At 44.8% G+C, this 24,554-nt stretch overlaps 5 protein-coding genes across 5 annotated transcripts; all 5 read left to right on the top strand.

The window, feature by feature from the left end:
* The first annotated feature begins 742 nt into the window (after nt 1-742).
* Nucleotides 743-2,566, top strand: LOC129597318 (uncharacterized). The gene is made up of 2 exons (XM_055494802.1): nt 743-1,523; nt 1,843-2,566. Exons 1-2 carry the CDS (start codon nt 855-857, stop codon nt 2,368-2,370), a joined length of 1,197 nt encoding a protein of 398 aa, XP_055350777.1. The 5' UTR covers nt 743-854; the 3' UTR covers nt 2,371-2,566.
* A 10,633-nt stretch (nt 2,567-13,199) lies between these two features.
* LOC129597320 (uncharacterized) lies at nt 13,200-14,488 on the top strand. The gene is made up of 3 exons (XM_055494804.1): nt 13,200-13,318; nt 13,398-13,614; nt 13,721-14,488. Exons 1-3 carry the CDS (start codon nt 13,277-13,279, stop codon nt 14,287-14,289), a joined length of 828 nt encoding a protein of 275 aa, XP_055350779.1. The 5' UTR covers nt 13,200-13,276; the 3' UTR covers nt 14,290-14,488.
* Nucleotides 14,489-16,446: 1,958 nt separating this feature from the next.
* On the top strand, nt 16,447-18,038 carry LOC129597315 (uncharacterized). The gene is made up of 3 exons (XM_055494798.1): nt 16,447-16,633; nt 16,941-17,160; nt 17,218-18,038. Exons 1-3 carry the CDS (start codon nt 16,592-16,594, stop codon nt 17,784-17,786), a joined length of 831 nt encoding a protein of 276 aa, XP_055350773.1. The 5' UTR covers nt 16,447-16,591; the 3' UTR covers nt 17,787-18,038.
* A 3,102-nt stretch (nt 18,039-21,140) lies between these two features.
* On the top strand, nt 21,141-21,704 carry LOC129597311 (uncharacterized). The gene has a single exon (XM_055494791.1). It carries the CDS (start codon nt 21,141-21,143, stop codon nt 21,702-21,704), a length of 564 nt encoding a protein of 187 aa, XP_055350766.1.
* Nucleotides 21,705-23,290: 1,586 nt separating this feature from the next.
* LOC129597321 (uncharacterized) lies at nt 23,291-24,087 on the top strand. Its single transcript, XM_055494805.1, has one exon. It carries the CDS (start codon nt 23,373-23,375, stop codon nt 23,898-23,900), a length of 528 nt encoding a protein of 175 aa, XP_055350780.1. The 5' UTR covers nt 23,291-23,372; the 3' UTR covers nt 23,901-24,087.
* The last annotated feature ends 467 nt before the right edge of the window (nt 24,088-24,554 follow it).

Here is a 24,554-nt window from a genome sequence, read left to right as displayed (position 1 = left end):
AATTTATTGCGGTGTTCAATATCAAAGCTCGGTAAATGAGTACAACGGTCTTATCGCGCTAAATTTGCGTACTTTCGTGCAAATGCCAGCTGTAGTAAGTGAATGGGAGATGGTCGTTCAAAGCGGCCACCTTTTTTTACATCTCCACAAACCGATTTCCTTCCGGTTTTTTGCTTTGTACAATTCAGCATAGTGTACTCTATACGTGGTACTTGAAATTTTTAAAAAAATCTTGGTTCAAGTGTTTCGTCACTGTTTTTTTTTAACGACGCAATTGCAAGAAAACGGTTCAAGGGTTTTTAAAAATTTCAAGTCCCACGTATAGAGTACACTATGCTGAATTGTGCAAAGCAAAAAACCGGAAGGAAATCGGTTTGTGGAAGAAGCAGTCCAAGGTGGCCACTTTGAGCGACCATCTCCCATTCACTTAGTATCGCTGGCCATTTGAACGACCGTACGTGTAGTGATCAACTGAATCCGTTCTGCACCAATGAGAAATTTAATGCGACGTGGTAATTACGAATCAGTCACCGGATGCAGAAATTTTGTGTTTCGACACGGAAGCGCGATGCCGGTTCATTATCTCGCTTTGGCTAATGCTTCCGCGGAAAGTTTACTCTATCATACAGCAGTGCGTTGACTGCGTTGACTTTAAGACTGCAGGCGCTTTTTGTACCGCGAATGAGCATAATCATGTTGGCAGCATCCGCATCGCAAAACGCGTGCAGAAGAAGCAAACAGACTTCATCAAAATAAAAACGCCGCTCAGTGCGATTTATTTTTTGTTCCAATGTTATAACTGGACCCAGTCGGATGCCTCGTAGATAGATCTGCGTCTGACAACTCCCATTGAAATGGATTGTCTAGTATTTCCGATCCTTGTTGTGTTGCTATCGGTTACCGCTCACTCATCGCCAAGTTGTGCTGCAGAAACCACTCCGACAACACAAGCTTTCCCTTCCGACACCTACAACGGTTTCGGGTGCGGCAGCATGGGCCGACTTGTCCTGCCGAGGTGCAGCCCGCAGTGGGAGCAGTGCGGCTGCAGCAAACGAGCCTTCAATGTCAGCACCATTTGGACCGACTTAACAGCGTTGCGGCTAGGGGAGATGGACCTGGGTGGCCACTGCGGCGCCAGCTGTTTGCTGAGCGACTTCGTCCCGATACCTTTTCGGCCCCGTTTGACCAACGTGGAGCTCTTCAATATCTGGGTGGCGCCGGATGATGGGCCCTTTCCCGTTGGCCAGTTTCTGGTTAATATCAAAGGGATACTGCGAGGTCTCCGGCTGGTGGACATCCATCTGCCCACGGTGACCCGGGCGACCTTTGAAGGCTTTGCGCATCTGGACAAGCTGGAACTGCAGCGCAACCGGATGTCGCTCATTACTCTCGACGCGTTTGAGTCTTTAACGCTAGGGAAGGAGGGTGCGGTCACGCCCACCTTGAGCCAATTCCATAGTGAAGGAAACTCCTTAGCCAAATTTGATTGGTCGGTGTTCAAACCGGTGGCGACAAGCCTGACGGTAAAAAAATTTTTAACGTAGTGTTATTTGCTTTTATTAATGTACCGTATCAAAAGGACAGAAGTATCGAAATACTTCTATCCTTTTAATACGGAACATTAATAGGCCATTAACGTACGGTACATTAATAGTACATTAAAGCCACAGGTTTCATGCTGCGCTCATGTTAAAAGGATAGAGCAACGCTTTCGTGCTGCGCTCATGGTAAACTGGTCAGAAGTTCAGAACCACTTCCACCACATCATGGTGAACCGCTTAGAACATGAAAGTTATGCATCCGTATCCATTCCTAGTAACTGTGATATCTGTTGGTTTTCAGGAAGTCTTCTTAAGGATAAATGAAATCACAGATATCTACGTCAGTGAGTATTTCACGATGCCCGCCGTGGAATGGGTGGATCTGTCTGGAAACAATCTGACGCGCATCGACGACATTCTGCTGGCCAGTGTGTCCACTGCGGAAGTGCGACCTTTTCTGCGATTGGGTGTCAACCGCTTCTGCGCCAGCGACGTGGAGTGCGGGTGTTCCGCCTTGGACAATCTGTGGAGCTTCTTTCAGAAGGCACCGCGCAACAAGTTGTGCTGGAGCTGCGCCTACTTCCACGCGTCGGACTGGTTGACGTGTGGCAATTACACCATTCGGTCCGAGTCCCCGGATTTCTGGTCAAGATTCCCTCCCTTGTCCGACCAGAAAGACGGACGAGACTACTTTTCTGAAGTGGACAGTCTGACGCGGACCCGCCTCAAAAATATCAAGGCCGACAACGGCCGACGTGCCGAAAAATTATTCGCTCATCAAAACAAATCCAGAAACAGTACAAAATCAACCAAGATATCTTTCCAATAGCCCTAATAGAGTATATGATGTTGCTAAGTGCACAGGTTACGAGTTGTGGTGTGTAATAATATTTATGTTTGAATTTAGTGCAAAAACCACCTGGTTACTAGAACCTGTAACTCTGAGCTGCTCCTGTATTATTTTGTGCATAAATATATGACATCTATATATACGACATATATCAGTAAACTGAGCCTGAGCTCTTGGATTATACGAGGATTGGATTGGATCGTACAGTAATATAATAAAATGAATTAGGAGACAAGTGCTACGGGCTGCATTTTTTCATATTTACCTACTACTGAGCTTTGATATCGAACACCGTACTACACAGAAGACGGAGTTGCGCACTATATTAACCCGTTTGTTTAGTAAGTCCTGTAACCCCATCGTCAGTGCTTTTTTTTCTACACAACTTTCGCAGTTGACGTCGCAGTTGACCACGTTGCAAGATTTACGCTTTTCGTAAGTTATCGCTCTACCAAATTATGGAAAAAAGCCATAGAATGTCTGAGTTAGCTCGGGCAGATCATTTATGTACGGTCACTACGGTGACTACGGTCGGCACAAGAAGCTGTCACAGACAGTCATTACTCGTAATATGACGCTAAAATAATGGGGAAACTGCCCAGAGCCGCCCGGGAACAAAGATCCTGAATTCCAGAATCAGAGCAAGCCCAAGGTTGTAGTAGAAAAACCAGAGAATTTATTAGAACTCACAGCGGCAAAGCCGCATGCATGCATGGACCGCGCCACGTCGAGCTGAACGCATGAATGAATATGAACTACTGAAACAGTCAATCACACATGGCAATCTAGTAGGGCACACCACTACTCGTTACAATAGTTACCATACTTACTTGAAGTTACTTCTGGTGTTAAATCCATAGACATTACATAGTTCAGCTGTCGCTGCTTCAGTAACCGTGCAATAGAAGGGTGGGTGAAGAAAGCAGTTGCATTCTTGAGCAATGTATTGCTCAGATTCAGACATTCGGGTACCTTCCAACGCCTATGTAGGTTTTTTGTGCATTATGCGCAGTAGAAACGACTGGTAACGTGTGTCATCACGATCCGGAGCTTCTCTATGCTCTGAATGGTCAAAACAACTATACCGCACGTATTCGAGATACCGCGCTGCAGAGCTCCGTTTTTTAGCATACTGAGTACCCGTTCTTATCTCTATGAATCATAGCTTATGCACCATGGTGCGCTGCACTGGCCGTATACCAGCCAATAGAGAAAGATGTCTGACTCTTCGTATTCTCCAGAAAACTTTACCAATGCGAGAAGTGTGCAGTTCAGGTTGTCAGCCGTTTTCAGTTTGTGATGCAGTACATTCGCCTGTTGTCCGTTCAGCGGACTATGTTAAGGGCAGTGGCCCGGTAGTAGGTACATGATACCAGATTCGTGTGCATCCAATTTCGCGGACTCACAAACACCTTTTTGCCTTGTTTTTATGACAATCTGTAACCAGATGATTTATAATTTTGCATACATAAGCGTGAAAATCGTTTGTGCGCCCAGCGTTCGAGAGATCTTCTTTAAATTTTGCATGTAAGTGCACATATCCAGGAAGGTCGATTGTACGGTAAACCGAGCTACGATTCTAGCACTTTTTTCAAATTTTCAAATAAATTTCAAAATTCATTTCAAAAAATTTGAAAAAAATGTTAGAATTGTGGTTCGGTGTAAAAGCGATCGTCATGCCTATCTGTATATGCGTTTCCGTGCAAAATTTTAGCAAGATCGGTTGATAACGAGGCTTTTGAACAACGGAATGCATTTCGAGTTTGTTGGAATTTTCTTACAGTCCATAATTCTCGAAAAAGATGTTGCGCGCACAAACCGGTTTTTACGCCTGTGTATACAAATGATCTGGCTATGGAATGTCATAAAGAAAGCAAAGAAGTGTTTGGAAGTGCGCGAATTTTTTTAAAATTTTTTCGTCCTTGTACACGTATTTGGTAGCAAGTAACGTCCACTTCCCTTAACTCAATACGCGCTATTCAGATTGTGACAAAATCTTTTCAGTTCCTCTTGGCTCCTGTTCGGCCCTTCACATGTTTCCGCCCAATAGTGGTCAAAAATGAGAAGTTCATGTAAAAACTACATTGCGTAAAGGATCATCGTGACTTTAACGTTGTGTACTGCTTTGTGATGCCGTAAAACTAGTGATACGATCGGACAGGTAGGTTGTATATTGTAATGTCGTAGGCAGCATTCTGAAGCTAGCATTAAGCATTAAAGCGGGTGTGTTACTCATGCATGCACGTGCGCATACACCTGCACGCCGGTAATAATGTTTCTAGAACAAGCATTTATAACGTTATACAGTAGTAGCATAAAAAAAAAGTATAAAAATTTTGCCAGATGGTGAAAATAGCAGTTTAGTGGATAACTGAAAGGCAACAAAGCATTGCGCGGCTATAAACCTACGGCGGTACATCTACTTTGTTCGGGTTGGTGCAGCCGACGAGGCGGCGACACTGGGAAGGAGGCGGAGCTGGCTCGAATTCATACGCGCTTATTGCCTGTCGATGCGGGCAGCTTTCTCTCGGGACAACGGTATCGCAGGCGCATCTTCTTTTTATCCAGTTCACTCAGTTCAGGATGATAGGGGGACGGACCAATCTCGCTGGACTCCACCCAACCTTTCAACATCACCGTTGGCTTGAGCGCACACGTGAAAGGATTGATGTCTGCATAGTCATACACTCCGGCATGCATCACGGAGCGAATGTCATAGGGAAACTTATAATCTTCTTCGAATATAAATCCGTCCGCGTCGTTGTTTCTGTTGTTGTGGTAACTCTGTACTGGACCTCCACCTACCGAGAAATTAGGAAGAAAGCATCATCAGTAAAGTTGGCGTCACGTTGCGTTATCGATTCTCTCGTCGAAAATGTATGCAATTTAACGCTGACGTGGAAAAAAATTTACTTGGAAGATGTTATACACAATTAATGCAAAGTAGAGCGTTCCCAAAAGGACAGTTTCTGGTTAGAATAAAAACTTGAAAGTCTGTTTTCATCCTTGTAGCTGTCAGTGTTGCTTTTTAATTAATAGACATTTATGTACTTTCTTTTACTTGCTTTTACAGTCGATACTTACCACACAGACCATTTTCCGGCACCGGCACAATGTGGTCAATGCTATCTCTTCGTAGGTGCTCATGACGGAAGTCAAATATCGCATGTAAAAGCTCGTGCAAAAAGGCCGCCACGATCACCGCATCCCCCGCACGGGTTCGATCGAAGGGTGCGGTATTTATGTGGATTGAATTGCTCACGTTGGAATAGCCGAGTGTTTCGGAGCAGGGCGCCCTGCAACATCACAACCAATCAAAGTTTGCGCACAAGAACAAGTTACTGCAACACGCAACTCACCCTGCACCTGCTGAACACGAAACGGCTCGGCACCAGTCGGTGTAGAGTGTGATGTCCAGAACATCCGCTTGACTGCCAGTGGGTACTTCCACCAGTGTTCGGCATCCAGACATCACATCGTTAATCCGCTGGACTGCCTCGTTGGCAGCTCGAATGAAACGGGCGTTCTGAGGTCCCTGTTGCCATTCGTGGATGACGTATGGAATGGAGCTTCCTACGTCTCCTGGCCAGATGTTGGGTTGTTGATGGCGAACGGTGGGTCTATTGGTGCATACCGGGCCCTGACCAGGAGGACACGGCGGGGAAAAAGTGGGGAATGTCTGGCATCGTGGCTGGTTGTTCGAGGGGCCCGCGAAGCCTGTCCCCGGCCAGCTGTTGAAAGGGAGGGAGGCGCCAGGTTGAAGTCCCCAGGTGAGATATTTACTGACGATGCTGGGCGAGAAATCGAAGGCGAAATCCATACCTCCTGTGTGATTAAGAAGTATTTCGTTGCACACGGAGAGTATCTCTTAGGAATTTTTTGAGTGGTCTTAGCAATACAAAGCTAAATCTCTAACTAGCGGTAGCAATAACCAACGTCCACACTCACCTTCCGAGCGGTTCTGTCATAAGTTGCTGGCACTGCAGCTATCGCCCGCGCAGGCAGCGCCGTGGCTGGCGACGTGCGGCTGCTGCTTGCTCGTGGGGGCATTTTGTGGACGCTTGGTTGTGGGTTTGGCGGTGCGCCCGTACGGGGGAATGACTACTTTGCAAAATCCAAACGTTTCATCCTCTTTCTCACAATGCAGATCTTCGCAACACGTAATGTTGTCCGAGCATCCCTCGCCCGGCAGTCGACAGGCATCTGCGATCTGCCAGCAGTCAAAACAGAATATGTCAAAAAGAGGGTCAACGTGAGTGCATGCGGTTAAATGTATAACTGAGCCGTTTGTACGCTGTAGGGCGCAACCATAAGTGAAATTGCTAATCTTACCGTGATGAAGATGATCCACGCTGCGCGGAATAGCAGCAGAGACGGAGAACTCAGCATAATGATAAGAATTTCTGTTGTTTTGTACAAACAGAACAGGAAACCGCGATATTCGATAATGAGCCAGCAAGCATGTCGCATTTCTTTTTATATCGGTTCCGAAATCGCCGATTCATCAAGCGGGCGAGCGAAGCGAGCCCGCGTTTCTAATTCAAGACACATTGAGGGTTCGATGCGACGGGGAGTACCCATGACCTTTGGGTCGCCGCGTGACCTTTGGGTCGCCGCTGATTTTTATGGTGATTCCTATGCAATTTGACATGCTGAGTCGAACTGAAGTACTCGGGGACCTCGAACCCGGGTCCCTGAGGTCGCCACCACGATATGTACTGTATATGCACAGTTTGACATGCTGAGTCGAACTGAAGTACTCGAGGACCTCGAACCCGGGTCCCCGAGGTCGCCACCACGATATGTACTGTATATGCACAGTTTGACATGCTGAGTCGAACTGAAGTACTCGGGGACCTCGAACCCGGGTCCCCGAGGTCGCCACACGATATGTACTGTATATGCACAGTTTGACGAGCTGAATCGAACAAACTTCCACTATATATATTTTAAGTACTGCCCGTACTGTGAAACATATATTTTAATTTTTTGCACAATTTCTCCGAGTGCAGGGTGTCAATACAGTGTTCGAAAATTCGGTTTATTTTAGCATTTTGGAAAGGTGAGACCATCTGGAAGCGTTATCCCATACATGACGAACAAAACTTTTTTTAAATTTTTTTAACATATATATTAAAAATTTTTCTTATTATTTATAAATATTTTTAAATATTTCTAAATATTTCACGCAATTCTTTCACGCCACTTTGTTACAAGTGGTATTTCTCTAACGGAGATGGCAAACACTAAACTAAACTAAACTACTCGTAACAAACATCAACTAATGGGGAATGACTTTAATCCAAAAATTCAAATGAGAAAAGCCCGCATTTCTGGCAGCGACGCAGCGCTGCTTTCATACCAGAACATTTGGGACAGCAGTTTGCATTAGCAAAATTTAGCAATTCTAATAAGCATAAAACAATGTCATATTAACCAGAGCGTAAATTAACAATAAGGGGTGCCATGGGTGTGACAATAGAAATTAAGCATATAATGATGAATGAGTGCAATGCTCCCTATTGTTTAATGGTAACAATTAAGATGTAGTTATCAATAACTTTTGCTGACCTAATTATACCGCTTCGATGATAATATAATTATGCAGCAATACTTTACCGTTAACACCCTCTTTTGTCTTTTTTATGACATTCTATAACCAAATGATATGTATGCACTAGGGTGAAAACCATTTGTGCGCGCAACATCCGGTTCGGTAGTTATGGCCTTTAGACAATTCGAAAAAGTTTGAATGCATTTAGGTGTTTTAGGTGTACAAAAGGTCTCTATATGGACCGATCTCTTTTAGATTTTGCACATAAATGCGCATACCCACGAAGAACGTTCTTACACCGTTCTTCTATAACCAAATGATATGTATGCACTAGGGTGAAAACCATTTGTGCGCGCAACATCCGGTTCGGTAGTTATGGCCTTTAGACAATTCGAAAAAGTTTGAATGCATTTAGGTGTTTTAGGTGTACAAAAGGTCTCTATATGGACCGATCTCTTTTAGATTTTGCACATAAATGCGCATACCCACGAAGAACGTTCTTACACCGTTCTTACATCAGAACGTTCTTCACTGCTCTAACATGTTTTTCATATTTTAAAATGAATTTCAAAACTTTAAAATCCATTTTAAAATTCGAAAAACATCATGGAAGTCTGGATCAGTGTGAAAACGATCTTCATGGCCACGCGCATTTACTTGCAAAATCTGAGGGCGATTGGTCAATAATGAGACTTTTGGTAGACCTGAATGTATTTAAAGTTTCTGGAATTTTCTGTCAGCCATAACTACCGAACCGGATGTTGCGCGCACATACGGTTTTCACGCCAGTGATTACAAATTATTTGGCTACAGAATGTCATAAACCGAAACAAAAACGTGTATGGGAGTGCGCGACAGTGAAAGTTTTCGTGCAAGTGCACGAACTGAGCACCATGTACCGGGCCACTTCCCTTAACCGAGGAAGCTACTAACATGCACAAATTCTAAGTGCGATTTTAATGGTTTTAAAATTGCGTGCAAGAACAAAATGGCTGAGCGCAAAATGAAATGACTATATTTCTAACAGATGCCCGGTATTTATTTTTTTGCTTATTAAAATTTTAGATTAGGAAATATTTATGAATTCGGAAGTAAATATTGAGCTTCTTTTCTCAGCTTTATTAATTGCCTGAATCATTTGTCAGATTTGAGATACGAGTAATTTTAGAAATAACTCACCGATTTTAAAATTTTTCAAATTTGGTTTTAACTTCCTGTAGATTTTAAAAATTTATTTCCTAATGATTTCGTTAAATAAGCATTTAATTTCAAAGTAAAACCGGATTATACAGTTCGGGTTTTTTGGCTGTGTATTCAGGATATCTACTAGGTTCCCACATTTTCTGGCCAAAACTATTTTCATAATATAAAGCGTAATTCTCAAGCATGGTTTTGGTTTCAAAATCAGATTTCATGCTGATTGTTTTCTAATCTGTCAAATTTTTATTCTTGATGTTGATCTACTGGTAAATCTGAAAAGTGCCAAGAAAAAGTTTTTTTAAGGTTACCGCAAGTTCTTGATCATCTAAAAACCATATTAATTTGCCACGACGTGCTCTTTAAAAGTGTTCTGTAAATTAAAGTGCCGGATGCTCTGCAGAAGTGAATCTACCAAACTTACAGCGCTGAATCTTAGACGGTGCGATACCACAAAACTTAAAATCGCACCCACTTACAATCAGTCGAATTTGTAAATTTTTCAATGAATACAGCGGTAGCAATAGACAGCACCCGGTCGGAGGCTGATAACGAATCTCGATCAGCGCGCTCACCGTTATTGTTCTGGTTGTGGGAAGCCAAACAAGTTTAAGTAATCTTATTTTTAATTCCCACTGTCATTTTCTCTTTGTGGTGCTATGCCCTTGATAAATTGCAATCTATAGTTCATTTATTGCTTACGTCTAATGTTATTACTTAGCTTAGCGCTTATAGTAGTGTGAGCAGTGCACAAAAGATATTTCGGTTTACAACTAACGACTTGTGCGTTTTGCTGCAGTTTTGTCTTTTACGACTGATGGTTTTCTCGCTATAAACAGTTATAACAATGTAAGACGATCTTACATCCGGTTGGGGAGATTTTAGACGAAAGTAAAGGATGCACTATTACGGCATTTTTGCCAAGTTTTAACACAAATTTTATAGTTTTTGAAATATATTTTAAAATTTAAGAAACATTGCTAGAGCCGTTGTTAGGTATACCGTATACAGTACAGAACTCTTATATAGATATTTACTTATGCGGACTGCACACTTATGCGCATTTACATTTAGATTTGAACAAGTCGATGATTCTTAATGAATTTTTACATTTACCGGTTTTGAAACTTATTGGAATCTATATCGCCTATCACTCTCCAACCGGACCTTGCGTCCACAACGGCTTTTACTGCAGTTGCACAAATTATTTGTCCACAAAATGTCACTAAGGTAATAAAGTGTTTGGGAGAGAGCGAAAGCGAAAGTTTGAACGGATTCAGTAATATGCACACGACACTTCCTTTGAAACTAAATCTCAACTGCCACGGCCAATTTGCCGCGTCGGCGTTTACAGTACGTGTTATTAATCGTAAATAATAATTATACTTTACACATTTGCTGCCTTATACATTTAAAATTGAAAACCGCCGCCCGCTTGCCCTAAGGGCGTATGAGACCTTATACTAGTTTAATAAGGTAAGCTTGGTCTGAAGTACATGTCTCCCTGGATCGGTTGGAAATACCTTCTTCAAGTGGCCGACACGAGCTGCTGACTGCTGTTTTCACAGTAGAAATGTCTAAAATATACCGAAGTTTTGCTGACCGCTGCAGTCATCGTCACTAATTTTTCGAATAACCACTTCTCTGCTACCACTGGAAAAATGTCAATACGCGGTATAACCTTCAGATAGATGTCCCTTTTCCCAGAGCTACACAATTCGTAAACTGCATGTTGTTGCCAAACCGGAAGCGCGACGGGCACGCAGAAAAGACGTTATCATTATAGCTGGTAAAAACACTTGAGACACGCATAGTGCTGATGTTGCATTGGCAGTTATGCAGCCAGGAATATTGCACGATTCCCGGCATCATAGAATAACACGATGCCGCCACTCTGCAGCGGCTTCTACGCCCAGCAAGCTACACGTTGCATGATGCGTTCCTAAATTTGTCCATTAACCATTTGTATTCTGGGTGGCCATGCAACTACGGTTAACATCCTCTGGCGGCATGCTACGCAAAGGTCATACGCTTTTGACATTTTCTGCATGTGTACCACTAGGTGAGCATTCCCGAGTACCGAGTGTAACACAAAAAGTGTTTGTCATCGATTATGCGTTTTGTTTTAATAAAAAAGCGAAAATCTTCCTGAATGCCTCCTGACATTAAGTTTTAATGCTCTTGCATGGTTGGTAAATACGAGTACATAGAAACTGCAGTGCAAAATTTAAAAGGAGACGGTTTATCGGCTTTCTATCGTGTTTTCGCGCCAGTTATTGACATCAAAATTCTGATAAAATTTGTTTGAGGTTCATGTCAGATTTTGCTCGGCTTTCTAATTGTAAACGCAGGTGAACTTTAACAGGATTCTTCTTCCCTCTTCTAGACCCATGATCAGCGAGTTGAGTTAGCAAGTCTTATCAAGAGCAGAAAACGCTGCGGCACTCGCTAGTCTGGTCAGGTGGTAAAACAAAATGTGGAAAAACAAAATACAGATGACAGAGGAGTCGAAATACTGCACAGCTACAAACATGTGTACAGATATCGGAGAGAGGGTGGAGATAATTCCGCGATGGCAGTGACATATCCGCCGGGAAGACCCTAGCCTCGCTGTCCGCGACTAAAAAAATGATACTTAACTCCAAGGCGTACTCCAATTTTAGATCTTGCTGCCCCGCGGCCCGCAAGCAATGATTCTCAGTAACATCCCTTAAACCGGAAGCTGCTTGTTTAACGACATTATTTAGCTCCTTTTGTTATGGAGTTGCGATAGTATTGTCAGTTTGTCGTCATACTGTCATAGCATCCCCGCGTCAGGACAGGTCTACACTTATCCATGGTCACTCTTCTATAAGTCGTCGCCGCAGAGTTGCGGCATCCATGATCGACCACTGTTCTTGAGCCATACACGTCTTCAGCTTCGGGATACAGTTGGCGTCGTGACAAGCTGTAACCGTTTCTTAACGCTGCATTGAAAATTCTTCTGTTTTTCCGATTGTTCGCATGTTGTCAGTTATTGTAATAATTTTGAGATATAACCGGAAGTTTTTCAGTAAACTCATACGGCACAATAAGCGTAGAACGGCGTCTGACCAGCGAGTATTAATATGTCTTACTGCTCAGAGCATCTGCCGCGATTGACTCTCGTGCTTCAAAGATAACAACAACTTAGATAATTTCGACTTTTATGAAACTTTTTGACTTTATGATTTTTTTGTTATAATTTCATCGCTACATATTTTACCAGAAATCATTTATTTATTCATATCTCCACAAAATAACTCTCAGGGCTCCGCAGAAATGCAAGGCAAGTATATTAAACGAAAGTCGAAAAGCTTAGATAGTTAAAGAAATAATACAAATTGCTCGATAATGTGATGCGAAATGTTGGTGGAAAACGCCTTTCACAGCGTGATTGCACAGATTGCAGCTATAGTTTTAAAGATTTAAATTCTTTCGATAGTATCCGCGAGACATGTGCATTGTGCGCCAAAAATAAAAGCCCGCAAATAAAGTACTCGTACCTACATTGATCGGGATAGAAGTTTTTCGAAAATTTTTTAAAGTGCACAATATGTACAGACTACAGAGAGGAACCATATAATTATTTCAGAAAACTATCTTCTTCTATTATCACTGTTTTCTTATAAATTATAGCATTTAATACCAATGCACTTCGAGGATGATCAAAACTAATGTTGATAACGCTTTAGCGCCAGCGCAGAAAACTTTATTTTCCGTTGCCAACCGGCATTTGGCACAACATCATAGCACTTAATAAATTTCAGCTTACGCCAGCTTTCCCGTCGCTAACTGTAAGTGCATAGTGGTGGTTATAAGCGGAGACAGTACATTTAACACGAAATCGTGTTGCACGTGCTGCTGAGGCGAAAGAATTTCCAGTTGCAGTAAGGTCTGGCTCCCCGAAAACCCTTATGATAAAGCTGACGTATGAATTTGCTGGCGCGGTTTTCGTACTCTGTATGAACCGGTGCTGCGATTTTAACACAGCCGGCATCGCAGATGGGACTATATAAGGCAGTCGTTCTGTCGCTGTATTACCATTCACAACTCCGCATTAACTCCTTTACTTTGTGTTATAATATTTTTAACCGATTTCTCCATTTATTAATCATGCGAGGATTAACCGTAATCCTGCTCGCTGTCGCTTGTTCGGTAAGGCTTCCATCTGTTAAAGTCACCTTTTTTTAAATACAGTTAACATCAAGTTCTCAACTGACTTTCTCGCTTGCAGAGCGTAGTAATCGAGGCTTGTCAGACGGAAAACGAAGGCTGTGCCGGCCATCTTCCTCCCTGCTGCAGCGGTCTGAAATGCAACAACGGCGCCGAAGTATTCGGATTCTGCAAGAAAGCAGACGGAGCCGACGCCAGTCCCAATAGTGGTGAAGAGACCGCTCCTCGGCCGGCACAGAAACCAACCACCCCGCGGGCGCCGGCTAAAACCAACCAAGGTAGGGCCGTTCCTTGACCTTTAACACAACCACATTTAAGGGAGACTAATTTATAGCAAGAACTCGATAAATTACCGATTTTCTAAACTGAACCTTGGTTCTCCAGGTTCCTCCTCAAAAAACCTGGTCAGCAAGGACCAATTCTTCAAAGCCGTAACCAGCAACGGTTTCCCGCAGCCGACGGACGCCCAGTACGATCATTTCGTCAAAGGCGCGCCCAACGGGCACATCACTACCAAACGCGAGTTGGCCATGTTCCTGGCTAACATCCTCCACGAGTCCGGCGGACTGCAGAAGATGAAGGAGGAACAACCGCTGGCGGAGTACGGGAAGTACTACGGACGCGGCTACATCCAGCTGACCTGGGAGGCCAACTACCGTTCCGCGTCGGAAGCACTGTACCACGACGACCGTCTGTTGACGAATCCCGACCTCATCCTGAAGGACGACCAGGTCGCCTGGGACACCACCTACTGGTTCTGGGGTGCCAATGTGCACTCTCATGACGGAGTCCAAGAAGGGCATTTCGGCGCCACCATCAAGGCCATCAACGGTGCTCATGAGTGCAATGGAGCAAACCTGGACCAGTCCCAATCCCGCTTCAAGTACTACAAACGCATCCTGGCCATCTTTGTGCCCGGGGAGACGCCCATCGAAACCGGATGCTACAATTAGGCCATTATGGTTAGCTGCTTGTTTGCCTCTGGTTGTTGAGCTGTTCTTCTTAAACTCTTTCTGTTTATCTTAGCTATCTAACTATCTAACTACTTGACTATCTAACTGTATATGACTTAATTATTGGTGCATTGATCGGTGAAAGCACGAACGTTACCATAAATTAAGAAGCATTTTTCCATTTAATAAAGTTTTTGCTCAGTGGAACTGTTGTAGTGTTGTTTACGAAACATCACGGCGCGGTTTATATTGTTGAATATGAACTCCTGTGAGAGTACAACCGCAAATTACGACTACGATTTCATCCGCATAGAAAGTAGACCATTAATTAATACGACTCCTAATGATTATTATATCTGTTTTTTGGGATGCGCCGATGCGGTTATACAACTATCTGGTTCGCCCGGTTGTTCCCAAAAACATACTCAACAATATTTACAATACAATACATATGGCAAATGTCACGTACATGATGCTCACACAAGTCACTACTTGATACTCTTAATTGCTGATTCTGTATCAGTCAGTAATCAGTTTATTTTTGTATCGTACAAATAAGTAAAAAATAAACATAAGAAAACGTACAAATAAGTAAAAAATATGAGAAAGTATGAGAAAATATAAGAAAACATAAGAAAACATACTATAAAAGTCGATATAACGAGCACAAGAGAGCAAAATAAAACATAAGAAACCAAGGTGGGATAAGAAAATGAAAAACCGAAAAAAAACGCCCAGAAAGTTAGAAAATCGAAAACCGAACAGAGGTTTTTTGTAATGAAACCGTCGTGGGGAAAATTGCGAGGACGGTGAGCGTACGAGGGGACGCGCTTGCGAAGCAGTGGCATAACTACCAGATTTTGCCAAGAGACGGTTGCAGCCGAACTGCCGTTCTCTTACCGAAAACCTGTCGAAGGTCACTGGTGTTAGCGCGTTTGAAAAACATGAGACGCAATCTTAGCTTTATCATGGAGGCTAAGGTGGACTCGTTCCGCGACCTGCTGACGGCAGTTGCCACCTAACGAAAGCCGAACAAGGCATCGCCAGCGGCGATTCGTTGATTGTGATGACCATTATTGTGGCCACGGCGATTCGACGTTGTCACAATCCTGGCCGTCACAACAAAATATTTCCGTTGGAGCAGTACAACCTAAATTTTTCCAACGTGTGTTGCTGTCTAGCGTGAAACGATGCAGCTGCCGCCACCGACATGGCGAAAAACCACTTCTCTTTAACTGCGTCAAAGAATCTGCACACAATTATTTTGCAGTGACACTTGTGTTTTCTTGGAGTATTATGCGCCAGCGCATGCTGTCGCCGAAACGCCAGCAACGCAAAGTACCGCATCAGCGGATTCAGCGGCAATGCAGAATACTGCAACCGCTTGTATATTACGAATCACACCCCCCTCCTCGACACGAGCGCCCGCGGTTTATGCGCCTCTTGCTGATCAGCTTGCTTTGCTCGCTGGTTCTTGCTTTGTGTACTTGCTAATAAACTCTTGCGATGACCTGGCGTTGCGTTAGAGTTTTCGAAAGTATAAGGGAAATGATAATCTCAAATTACGTAAAGTGCAATTACGTAAAGTGCGTAAGAGAAATACAGTTACAGCAGTGATATTGAACTGATTGCGCAGGCGCTAATTTAATTAGCTTATGCTAATAACGATTTTCGAAAGAAATCGCTATAGTCTCAAAATTCACGTATCCTAAGAGCAAAGCAGCAAAGCTACTATTTTTTATTTCTGCATATTTTGTCAATATTACTACTAAATTAGTAATAAATAAAAAAAGCGGTAACATGTTAAACTTACAGTATGTATACCTCACAAATCTTAATTAACGTTCGCCTCTGCTGAGCGCAACTCGGCGCAAGCGCAGCAAATTATTGTCTACGATGACAAGGCAATCGCCACAGCGTATAAGTAGGTACTTGAAACAATTCCCGCTTACGCCAGTTTTCCCATCGCTAACTGTTAGTGCATATAGTGGCGGTTTCACGCGTACACATTACATTTAGCACGAAATCGTGTCACACGTGTTGCTGATGCGTGCGAATTTCCAGTCAGAAAACAACTTTTCTACCCGAAAGTTCTTCTAATAAAGCTGACGTGCGTATTCGATGGCTCGGCTTCGTATAAACTGGTGATGTGATTTTAGTTAGCATAGTCTTGGTCGCACGACCGGACAAAATATAAGGCAGTCATGTAATCAGTATATTATCATTCACAACTGCGCTTGAAAACCAGTGAAACCTTAAAGAAATTTTTTTTATATTTAACGGATTGCTCCATTTATTAACCATGCGAGGATTATCCGTAATTCTGCTCGCTATCGCCTGTTCGGTAAGCTTTGCAGCTGTAAAAGGCACCTTAAAAATTCCCTTTTTAATACTATTTATTTAAAGTACTCAAATGGTGCTTAACTTAAATACTATTTATTACTGCTAAAATACTATTTAATCTAAATACTGGTTAATGCTATTTAAATACTGTTATCATTTCAAATATTGTTAACACTATTTCATTTATGTAAATACTGATTTATACTCTTTAAATACTGTTATTATTTCAAATATTGTTTAACACTATATAAATACTATTAATTTTAATGTAAATGCCATTTATGATCAGCTGACTTCCTTGATTGCAGAGCGCAGTGATCGAAGCCTGTCAGACGGAGGACGCCGGCTGTGCCGGCCACCTTCCGTGCTGCAGCGGTCTCAAATGCAACAACGGCGCCGAAACCTTCGGATTCTGCAAGAAAGCCGGCGGAGCCGCGCCCAGTCCCACCGCTGGAAAGCAGACCACCGCCGCCACTCGCCCGGCACAGAAACCGACCACCCCGAAGGCGCCAGCCACTAACAGTCAAGGTAAGGCCGTTCCTTGACCTTTAACCTAACCAGATTTGAGACGAACTGGTTCTCCAGGTTCCTCGTCGAAAAACCTTGTCACCAAGGACCAATTCTTTAAAGCCGTGACCAGCAACGGTTTCCCGCAGCCGACTGACGCCCAGTACGATCATTTCGTCAAAGGCGCTCCCAACGGCCACATCACCACCAAACGCGAGTTGGCCATGTTCTTGGCCAACATCATCCACGAATCCGGCGGACTCAAGAAGATCAAGGAGGAACACCCGCTGCCAGAGTACGGGAAGTATTACGGCCGCGGCTACATCCAGTTGTCCTGGGATTACAACTACAAGGCTGCGTCCGCAGCATTGTACCATGACGACCGTCTGTTGACGAATCCCGACCTCATCCTGAAGGACGACCAGGTCGCCTGGGACACCAGCTTCTGGTTCTGGGGCGACAATGTGCACGCTAAGGACGGAGTGCAACAGGGGCATTTCGGCGCGAGCATCAAGGCCATCAACGGTTGGCACGAGTGTAACGGAGAAAACCTGGACCAGTCCAAAGCCCGCTATCAGTACTACAAACGCATCCTGGCCATCTTTGTGCCCGGAGAGACGCCCATCGAGACCGGATGCTATAATTAGGAAATTACGGTTAATTGACGGCTTTTTATATGGTGTTGGGCGATTTCTTCTGCTTTATCTGTTTATCTTGGCATATTTTGATCGTTTTTTAACTGCTATTCAATTCACTGCCGAATTTGATTTAATTATTTCTGATGGTGCCTCCATTTACTGTATTTCTGTTAGTGCAGTTGCTTTCGTTGACTTAGTTAAGGAGTGCACCAGCGTTTGCAGTTCCTGTTAATTGGGTGGTTATTGCCGATAAAGGAAGTGAAACAATACCGTACAGATACTCGTATAAGAGGGGATGTCAGCGGCCCACCTAGATAATCCCCTCAGTACTGCTGCCGGCAGCCGGCTAGAGCATGACGTTGTGGCTATACAGGCCACAGGGTGCTTAATCTTATGTACCGCGCCAGATTTAGCCATATGTATTGCCGTAACGTCACACTCCAGGCGGGTGACGGCAGCAGTACAGGGGATTATCTAGGTGGCTACTGACATCCGCTCTTATACCGGTAATTAAAGGGTATAAAATTGTAATAATATTATTATATTGTACGGCCCTGTACCGTAATTTCTGTATTGCATATATTTACTAGTGCAGTGCGCTTCGCCCGCCGCGATCCTCTTTCTATGCACTTGGCTACTCGAGTGTTTTCGCTGCAAAATGTCCACTGACAATTTTCCGTAAAGCCACTTGCTTTACATAAACGCGGCTTTCGGTCTGCTCAGGGCTATTGTCCGCTGTATTTATTCCGAAATTCGAAAGAGCTATATTTCCTGCGAGTGAATACCCAAACGGTAGATCCATGACCTTAAATTCCGTGGTAGAATCATGACGATGCCACGGCATCCGCGTGGGCGCTGACACACTTTAATACGTCAAATGTGCACGACTGCTCGGCAGTACCAGCCGCAGATAAATTCACGGTAGAGCATTAACCGTTTCTTCCAAACAAAACCTGTTCCATTGCAGTGGGAGCTGCCTCCGTGATTAAGCGTTGCCGAACATTGTACTGCCGTTTCTTCGCTTCCACGTTGCCGTAACACTGGTATATGTCTTACCTGCGTGTGCCGTCGTGTTGACTTAGTTTTGGATAGGAGGGACCATCATCTGCAAGAAATTTGAAGCTCTCTGAGTCTGCCACGGGATACCCCATATTCGGTGACTGCAATGCGGCGCGTATCAGTATTCAAGGTGTTGGTAATGCTGCTCTTATTATTATCCGGCAATAGCGGTGTTCCTGCGCGCAGATTCCGACGAATACGTCCACGGTGCTGACCTGTACAGAGGGGGATACCCATCTGGTTTGGACCCTCAAGAACTCCCTTTTCCTACAGCTATGCCCTGCCGGATTGTAACGACGGATGGCCACGCTGCGGCTGCCACAAGCGGGAGTACAATGTCAGCGCTATTTCACGCAATCTGACTGGCTTGGTGATCGGTAATGCGATTAGCCAGGGTGGTTGCGGCGGGAGCTGTTTGCTGAGTACCTTCACACCGCTGCCGCATCTGCCCAATCTGACCAGCGTCTGGCTCTTCGATTTGTGGGTGGCGCCGGATGACGGGCCCTTCCCGCTGGGCAGCTTCCTCATCAACGTCCAAGCGACCGTCACCGAGATGCGTCTTGCGGGCCTCCACATTCCTTCGCTGACGCGCCAGACCTTCGCGGGATTCCCGCTGCTGACGGACTTGCAGCTGAAGAGCAACCACTTAGCGGCCATCTCGCTCGACGCCTTTGCGTCCCACGGACATCCATCGAAATTCGTTACTATCCACATTTACGAAGGGAATTTTACCAAATTTGATTAGTCAGTTTTCGCACCGGTGGCAGCAACATTGGAGGTACGAATTGATTTTTGCCGTCACATTTAACCTTACCGGCTTTAATATTACTGCGTAACTCTGAACCCTTTTCTGTTATTGTTTGCAGAGAGTCTCGGTGATGTACAGTGAAGTGCGGGAAATCTTCTTCAGTGATTACTTTGCAATGCCGGCATTAGAGACCCTTTCGTTGGCCGGCAACCGTCTGACGCACCTCGACGACAGCCTGCTGTACAGTCTGTCCACGCCTTGGGTGCGCCCGAAACTGAATCTGCATTCCAATCCGTTGTGCCCGTCCGACGCGGACTGCGACTGTCCCGGACTACGGAATCTGTGGGAGTGGCTGCTGCGGAAGCCGTCGCGCGGTTACCCGGGCGTCACACCGTGCTGCGGTGTCTCCGACGGGGTCACCTGTGGCACCTACCCCAACGAGGCGGCCAACCACACCAGGAATAGGGCACCTATACTAAAAATACGGCCAAAGTTGAACCACACGTCGTCAGGCCTCGTGCACGCTATGCGCGGGAAGTCCTTCGAAGGACCGGAAGTGACGGCTCTGGCAGCCAGGCGGTTGTTACCGCCTGTATCCGCTGTCCTTATTCGATTATCTGTACTGTACGCACACAGCCGGCTGCTTTGGAAAGAAGCGCTCAACGTTGGCTGGAAATCAAACGTTTGCCGCTAGTGCAGTTTGAGTTAGTGAGCTTCAATTTTCAAGCCCAAGTCGCGCGCTAAATTATGTATTTCACGCTTATTGAGGTAGTATGAAAGAGTGTTGGCTAATTCTGCTTGGTCACACGATCTGTAGCCGGAAGCCGAGTATCCGCATACACGCTAAAGGTCACCAAACAAAAGTTTCATAGGCCATCCGCACAAATGCGTTCTGTTGAGCGGTGAATTCAAAACCGGAGACTGTCGTTTTTGCTGTTTATTTTGGGGTATCTGTGTAAGAACATGCCGATCACGCGCGTCAGATTCTTGACTGTATCCAGCAGCGTATTTTCTTCCGGCTGGTTGGGCTCCGAAACATGGCTGGCTTCTTGGTCATCACCAGTGCCGTTGTGGCGGGGGTCGTTCAGACCGATTTTCCAGAATGCATTTCATAAGATCTCACCAACCGTAGTACGCTTACGGTCCTACAGAATGACCTTTGGTGTGAAAACTATAGTTTTAATATCGTCTGACATATGACACCGATTAACTAAAGCCTGATTAAATTTTAACCTCGAACATGATGTACTGCAACTGCAGTAGCCTGTTGCAGTCATTTGCACCTTGTGCGAGATCCTGTATCCGTATCACTTCGCTTTATGCAGAGCGACCGTTTGACCTCGTTCTACTCAAACTACCTGAAGACTGAAGAGGACAATTTTCATAGTTTTCGATCAAAAATTTCCAGACGCAAAACAGTGATGTTTATGTTCTAATAATTCTTAATTTCTCGCAGTACGTCTAGTGTATTTGTCGTATAAGCTGGTTACTACGCGATCGATTGTCACTTTTCAGATTAAGCAGAACACACTGTCAAAGCGGTTAAGCAAACAACCATGCCAGAAGATCTGGTTAGTGACGAGGAGTTCCGGAAGGCGGTCACCAGCAACGGCTTCCCGGCACCGACGAATGCCCAGTACAAGAGCTTCGTCAGCGGCGCTCCCCGAGGCAACATCAGCACACGCCGCGAACTGTCCATGTTCCTGGCCAACATTATCCACGAATCTGGCGGACTGCGGAAGAAGAGGGAGCAGCATCCCCTCCCGGCGTACGGGAAGTATTACGGACGCGGATACATCCAGCTGACCTGGGAAGCCAACTACCGCGCCGCGTCCCAAGCACTGTACCACGACGATCGTTTGCTGAGAAATCCCGATATGGTCGCCGACAACGAGGACGTCGCCTGGGCCACCGCCTTCTGGTTCTGGGCCACCAACGTGCACTCCCGCCCCCGGGTGGCGGAAGGGAAGTTCGGGGAGACCATCCAGGCGATTAACGGGGCCCGCGAGTGCCACGGACAGAACCGCGACCAGGCCACCGCCCGCTTCCAGTACTACAAACGCGTCCTGGCCGTCTTCGTGCCCGGAGAGGTGCCCATCGAATCGGGATGTTACATTTAGGCAGTATAACCTTGTTTGGTCTCCAATGAATATTAAGCAGATTTTCTCAGCGCTGCTGTTTAGGATTTTATCGTAGCAGATCTCTGGCTTTGTTTAGGGTTCATTTCTGGTTGAAATCATTGATGAGCTCAAGAGCGCTTAATTTCTGACAATTTCTGTTTAATGTGAGCATAATTTTGTCTCAAAACCTTTTAAAGAGTTTAGTCACGCTAGTTTAGTATGTTTATTATTCATTTTATTGTAGAAGGTTACTGTATGATGATTTATTAACGTGACAAATGAGAATATATTTTCTTGGTGTATACTTTAACCGCCTTTGACTGCGGCCCAGTATGGAACTCTTTTTAATGGGTTTTTGGTTGGATTATGAGTGTCTCTGATCTTAATTTATTTATTTTCTTCTACGAATTTATTCCCATCTATACCGTACCGTATCGTAAACAGTAAAAAGAGATCCCATGCTGACCCGTATTGTAACTTGTTTGCCGTATATATAAACTAAATTTTCAATACAAATGCGGTTTCTGAGGGGGAATATTCATAAAAAAAGCAATAAATTTAGCTGATAATTTTGGCACTATTTTTCTTGACGCCTGATCAAAATGGCCGTGGATTCAGTAAGTTATTTCAGTAATATTTCAGTTAGCGGTATTGCACAATGGGTTTGTGAAATGCACAGGCAAAGTACGTATATATAGGCTGTAGCCACAGAGCTGTTCAAGTGAATTTGTTGCGTATTATGCTGTTCCCTTTGTGAGCGGAGAAGCGGCTCACGTACAGCGACAAAATCTTTCAAAGGATTTCAACGCATTGCGCCGTGGTGCAGTGGTACTGCCTACGCGGATCTCACGACGTAGCCGGGGTTCGATTCCCCCATCGGCGCCTTTTTCAGCCGTTTCTCGGTTTCCCTCGGATTGCGCCCTGCTTAGAATATTACCGTGGACCGTGAAAGAGTCCAGGACAGTGATCCAGACTGACAGGACCCTGTGTAGTGTATGACGTAACTAACTAGGGATAGATGCGCAACGCACGACATCCAGTTTACGTAGTACACTTTTATATCCCATTCATATGTCACTACAGATGCTCCCGCAGCAGAATGCTGCGGGGCTAAAAGAACAGCAAGTTACTCAGACGACGATGGCTAGCAACTGAAGAATCTACCAGATCGAAGATCTGGCAGATGGAGAAAATCACTATCGGAAAACAGCAAAACAACTTAGCACCCGCACCAGTGCGGGTGTGCGGGGAGGCCACTCCTCCTTACACCTTGTTATTTAACGCAGATAAGCCCGGGCAATTAAGAATTACGAATTCGCGACCGGTGGTAGTTACGCATGTACATTTTCGCTCCCCCAGACCGGAAATAATAATATCTGATTAGACTAGGAACGCAAACAAAAGTTGGTCAACAGAAGGGCTCGGTAATCAGAATGCACCGTACACTCAGTGATCAATTATGCGATAACACAGTCATACGGACTCATAGCTGATAAGCACATGACAAATGCTGAACGTACAAGAATGTTGTTCCTTCTTTGGTCGCTACCCAGTTATCTGTTGTGTATATAAGCTGCGGTTAAATTTCCATTATTTACCAGTAGGTTGTATCAAACCTTTCGACTAACCATAGCTTTACACAGTTAAAAAGTGTTGCTATAAATCACCATGTCTGGATACCTGGTCAGCAAAGACGAGTTCCGGCAGGCCGTAACCAGCAACGGTTTCCCGCAGCCGACGGACGCCCAGTACGAGAGTTTCGCCAAAGGCGCTCCCAACGGCAAAATCACCAGCCGCCGCGAGCTGGCCATGTTCCTGGCCAACATTCTCCACGAATCCGGCGGACTGCGCTACAAGAAGCAGATCTCGCCCCAACCGGAGTACGAGAAGTACTACGGACGCGGCTACATGCAGCTGACGTGGGAGGACAACTACCGCAAGGCCTCGCAGGCGCTGTATCACGATGACCGCTTGGTGGAGAACCCAGACCAGGTGGCTGACGACGAGGACATCGCCTGGGCCACCGCCTACTGCTACTGGGGCGCCGCCGTGCACAACTATCCCTGGGTGGGAGAGGGGAAATTCGGAGCGAGCATCAAGGCGATCAACGGCAAGGAAGAGTGCCCGGCGAGGTGCCTATCGAATCCGGATGCTACAATTAGGCTCTGGCGCCTAACATTTCTTCATACTAGATAGCGAAGAGTTTGATTTTATACTTCCGGCAGTTTTTCCAATACTGTTTGTTTTAGCATAGATTTAACCTGGCCGTAAAATTTCACCGAGTTTATTCTTGGAATATTTTCATGTGGATATGTTATGGATGAATGGTTTTACGGTAACGACCTGTTTACGTAGCAACACGCCTATAAACTGCGAAACCATGCATCCGCCGGCTCAGATGTACGTCCACCGTAATTTGAACCGTAAGACTGCAAGTATTTCCCTCCTATCAGGTTTTCAGAAATATTAAATTTAGCATTACAGTTGGCAAACATATCCCATCCATAATTTTTGTTTTGTTCTGAGAACAGTGCAATGTTCGTCAGTCCGGGAGCTTATGCTACAGGATTTTGTTCTGAATATCTCCTAATCGTAACAATCTTTCTACAAATGTTTGCTGTTAAGTAGATAAAATTTGATTATGAATTTACTGCTACGCTTCGGTCATACAGTGCCCCCGTGCATGTGTGCATTCGCCAACAGGTGCCATCGTGCATATGAGCATTTGCTGGCGGTGACCGACGAATCCAACACTTCATGAATCCAACACTTCATTCCGCATTCAGCAGATTTACTATGCCATTGACTGCTTTCATGCTTTACATATGTTCATATTATGGCGGCGACCTT

The sequence above is a fragment of the Paramacrobiotus metropolitanus genome, unplaced genomic scaffold (genome assembly GCF_019649055.1).
Source record: "Paramacrobiotus metropolitanus isolate TYO unplaced genomic scaffold, Prichtersi_v1.0 Parri_scaffold0000103, whole genome shotgun sequence".
Classification (NCBI taxonomy): Eukaryota; Metazoa; Tardigrada; class Eutardigrada; order Parachela; family Macrobiotidae; genus Paramacrobiotus; species Paramacrobiotus metropolitanus.
This window is presented reverse-complemented; position numbering and strand designations above follow the sequence as displayed.

Excerpts from the sequence above, each read along its gene's own strand:
- LOC129597318 (XM_055494802.1), top strand. The coding sequence starts at position 855 with ATGGATTGTCTAGTATTTCCGATCCTTGTTGTGTTGCTATCGGTTACC. Across the intron at positions 1,524-1,842 it reads CGGTGGCGACAAGCCTGACG|GAAGTCTTCTTAAGGATAAA; the intron begins GTAAAAAAATTT and ends GTTGGTTTTCAG.
- LOC129597320 (XM_055494804.1), top strand. The coding sequence starts at position 13,277 with ATGCGAGGATTAACCGTAATCCTGCTCGCTGTCGCTTGTTCG. Across the intron at positions 13,319-13,397 it reads TGCTCGCTGTCGCTTGTTCG|AGCGTAGTAATCGAGGCTTG; the intron begins GTAAGGCTTCCA and ends TCTCGCTTGCAG. Across the intron at positions 13,615-13,720 it reads GCCGGCTAAAACCAACCAAG|GTTCCTCCTCAAAAAACCTG; the intron begins GTAGGGCCGTTC and ends TTGGTTCTCCAG.
- LOC129597315 (XM_055494798.1), top strand. The coding sequence starts at position 16,592 with ATGCGAGGATTATCCGTAATTCTGCTCGCTATCGCCTGTTCG. Across the intron at positions 16,634-16,940 it reads TGCTCGCTATCGCCTGTTCG|AGCGCAGTGATCGAAGCCTG; the intron begins GTAAGCTTTGCA and ends CCTTGATTGCAG. Across the intron at positions 17,161-17,217 it reads GCCAGCCACTAACAGTCAAG|GTTCCTCGTCGAAAAACCTT; the intron begins GTAAGGCCGTTC and ends CTGGTTCTCCAG.
- LOC129597311 (XM_055494791.1), top strand. The coding sequence starts at position 21,141 with ATGCCAGAAGATCTGGTTAGTGACGAGGAGTTCCGGAAGGCGGTCACC.
- LOC129597321 (XM_055494805.1), top strand. The coding sequence starts at position 23,373 with ATGTCTGGATACCTGGTCAGCAAAGACGAGTTCCGGCAGGCCGTAACC.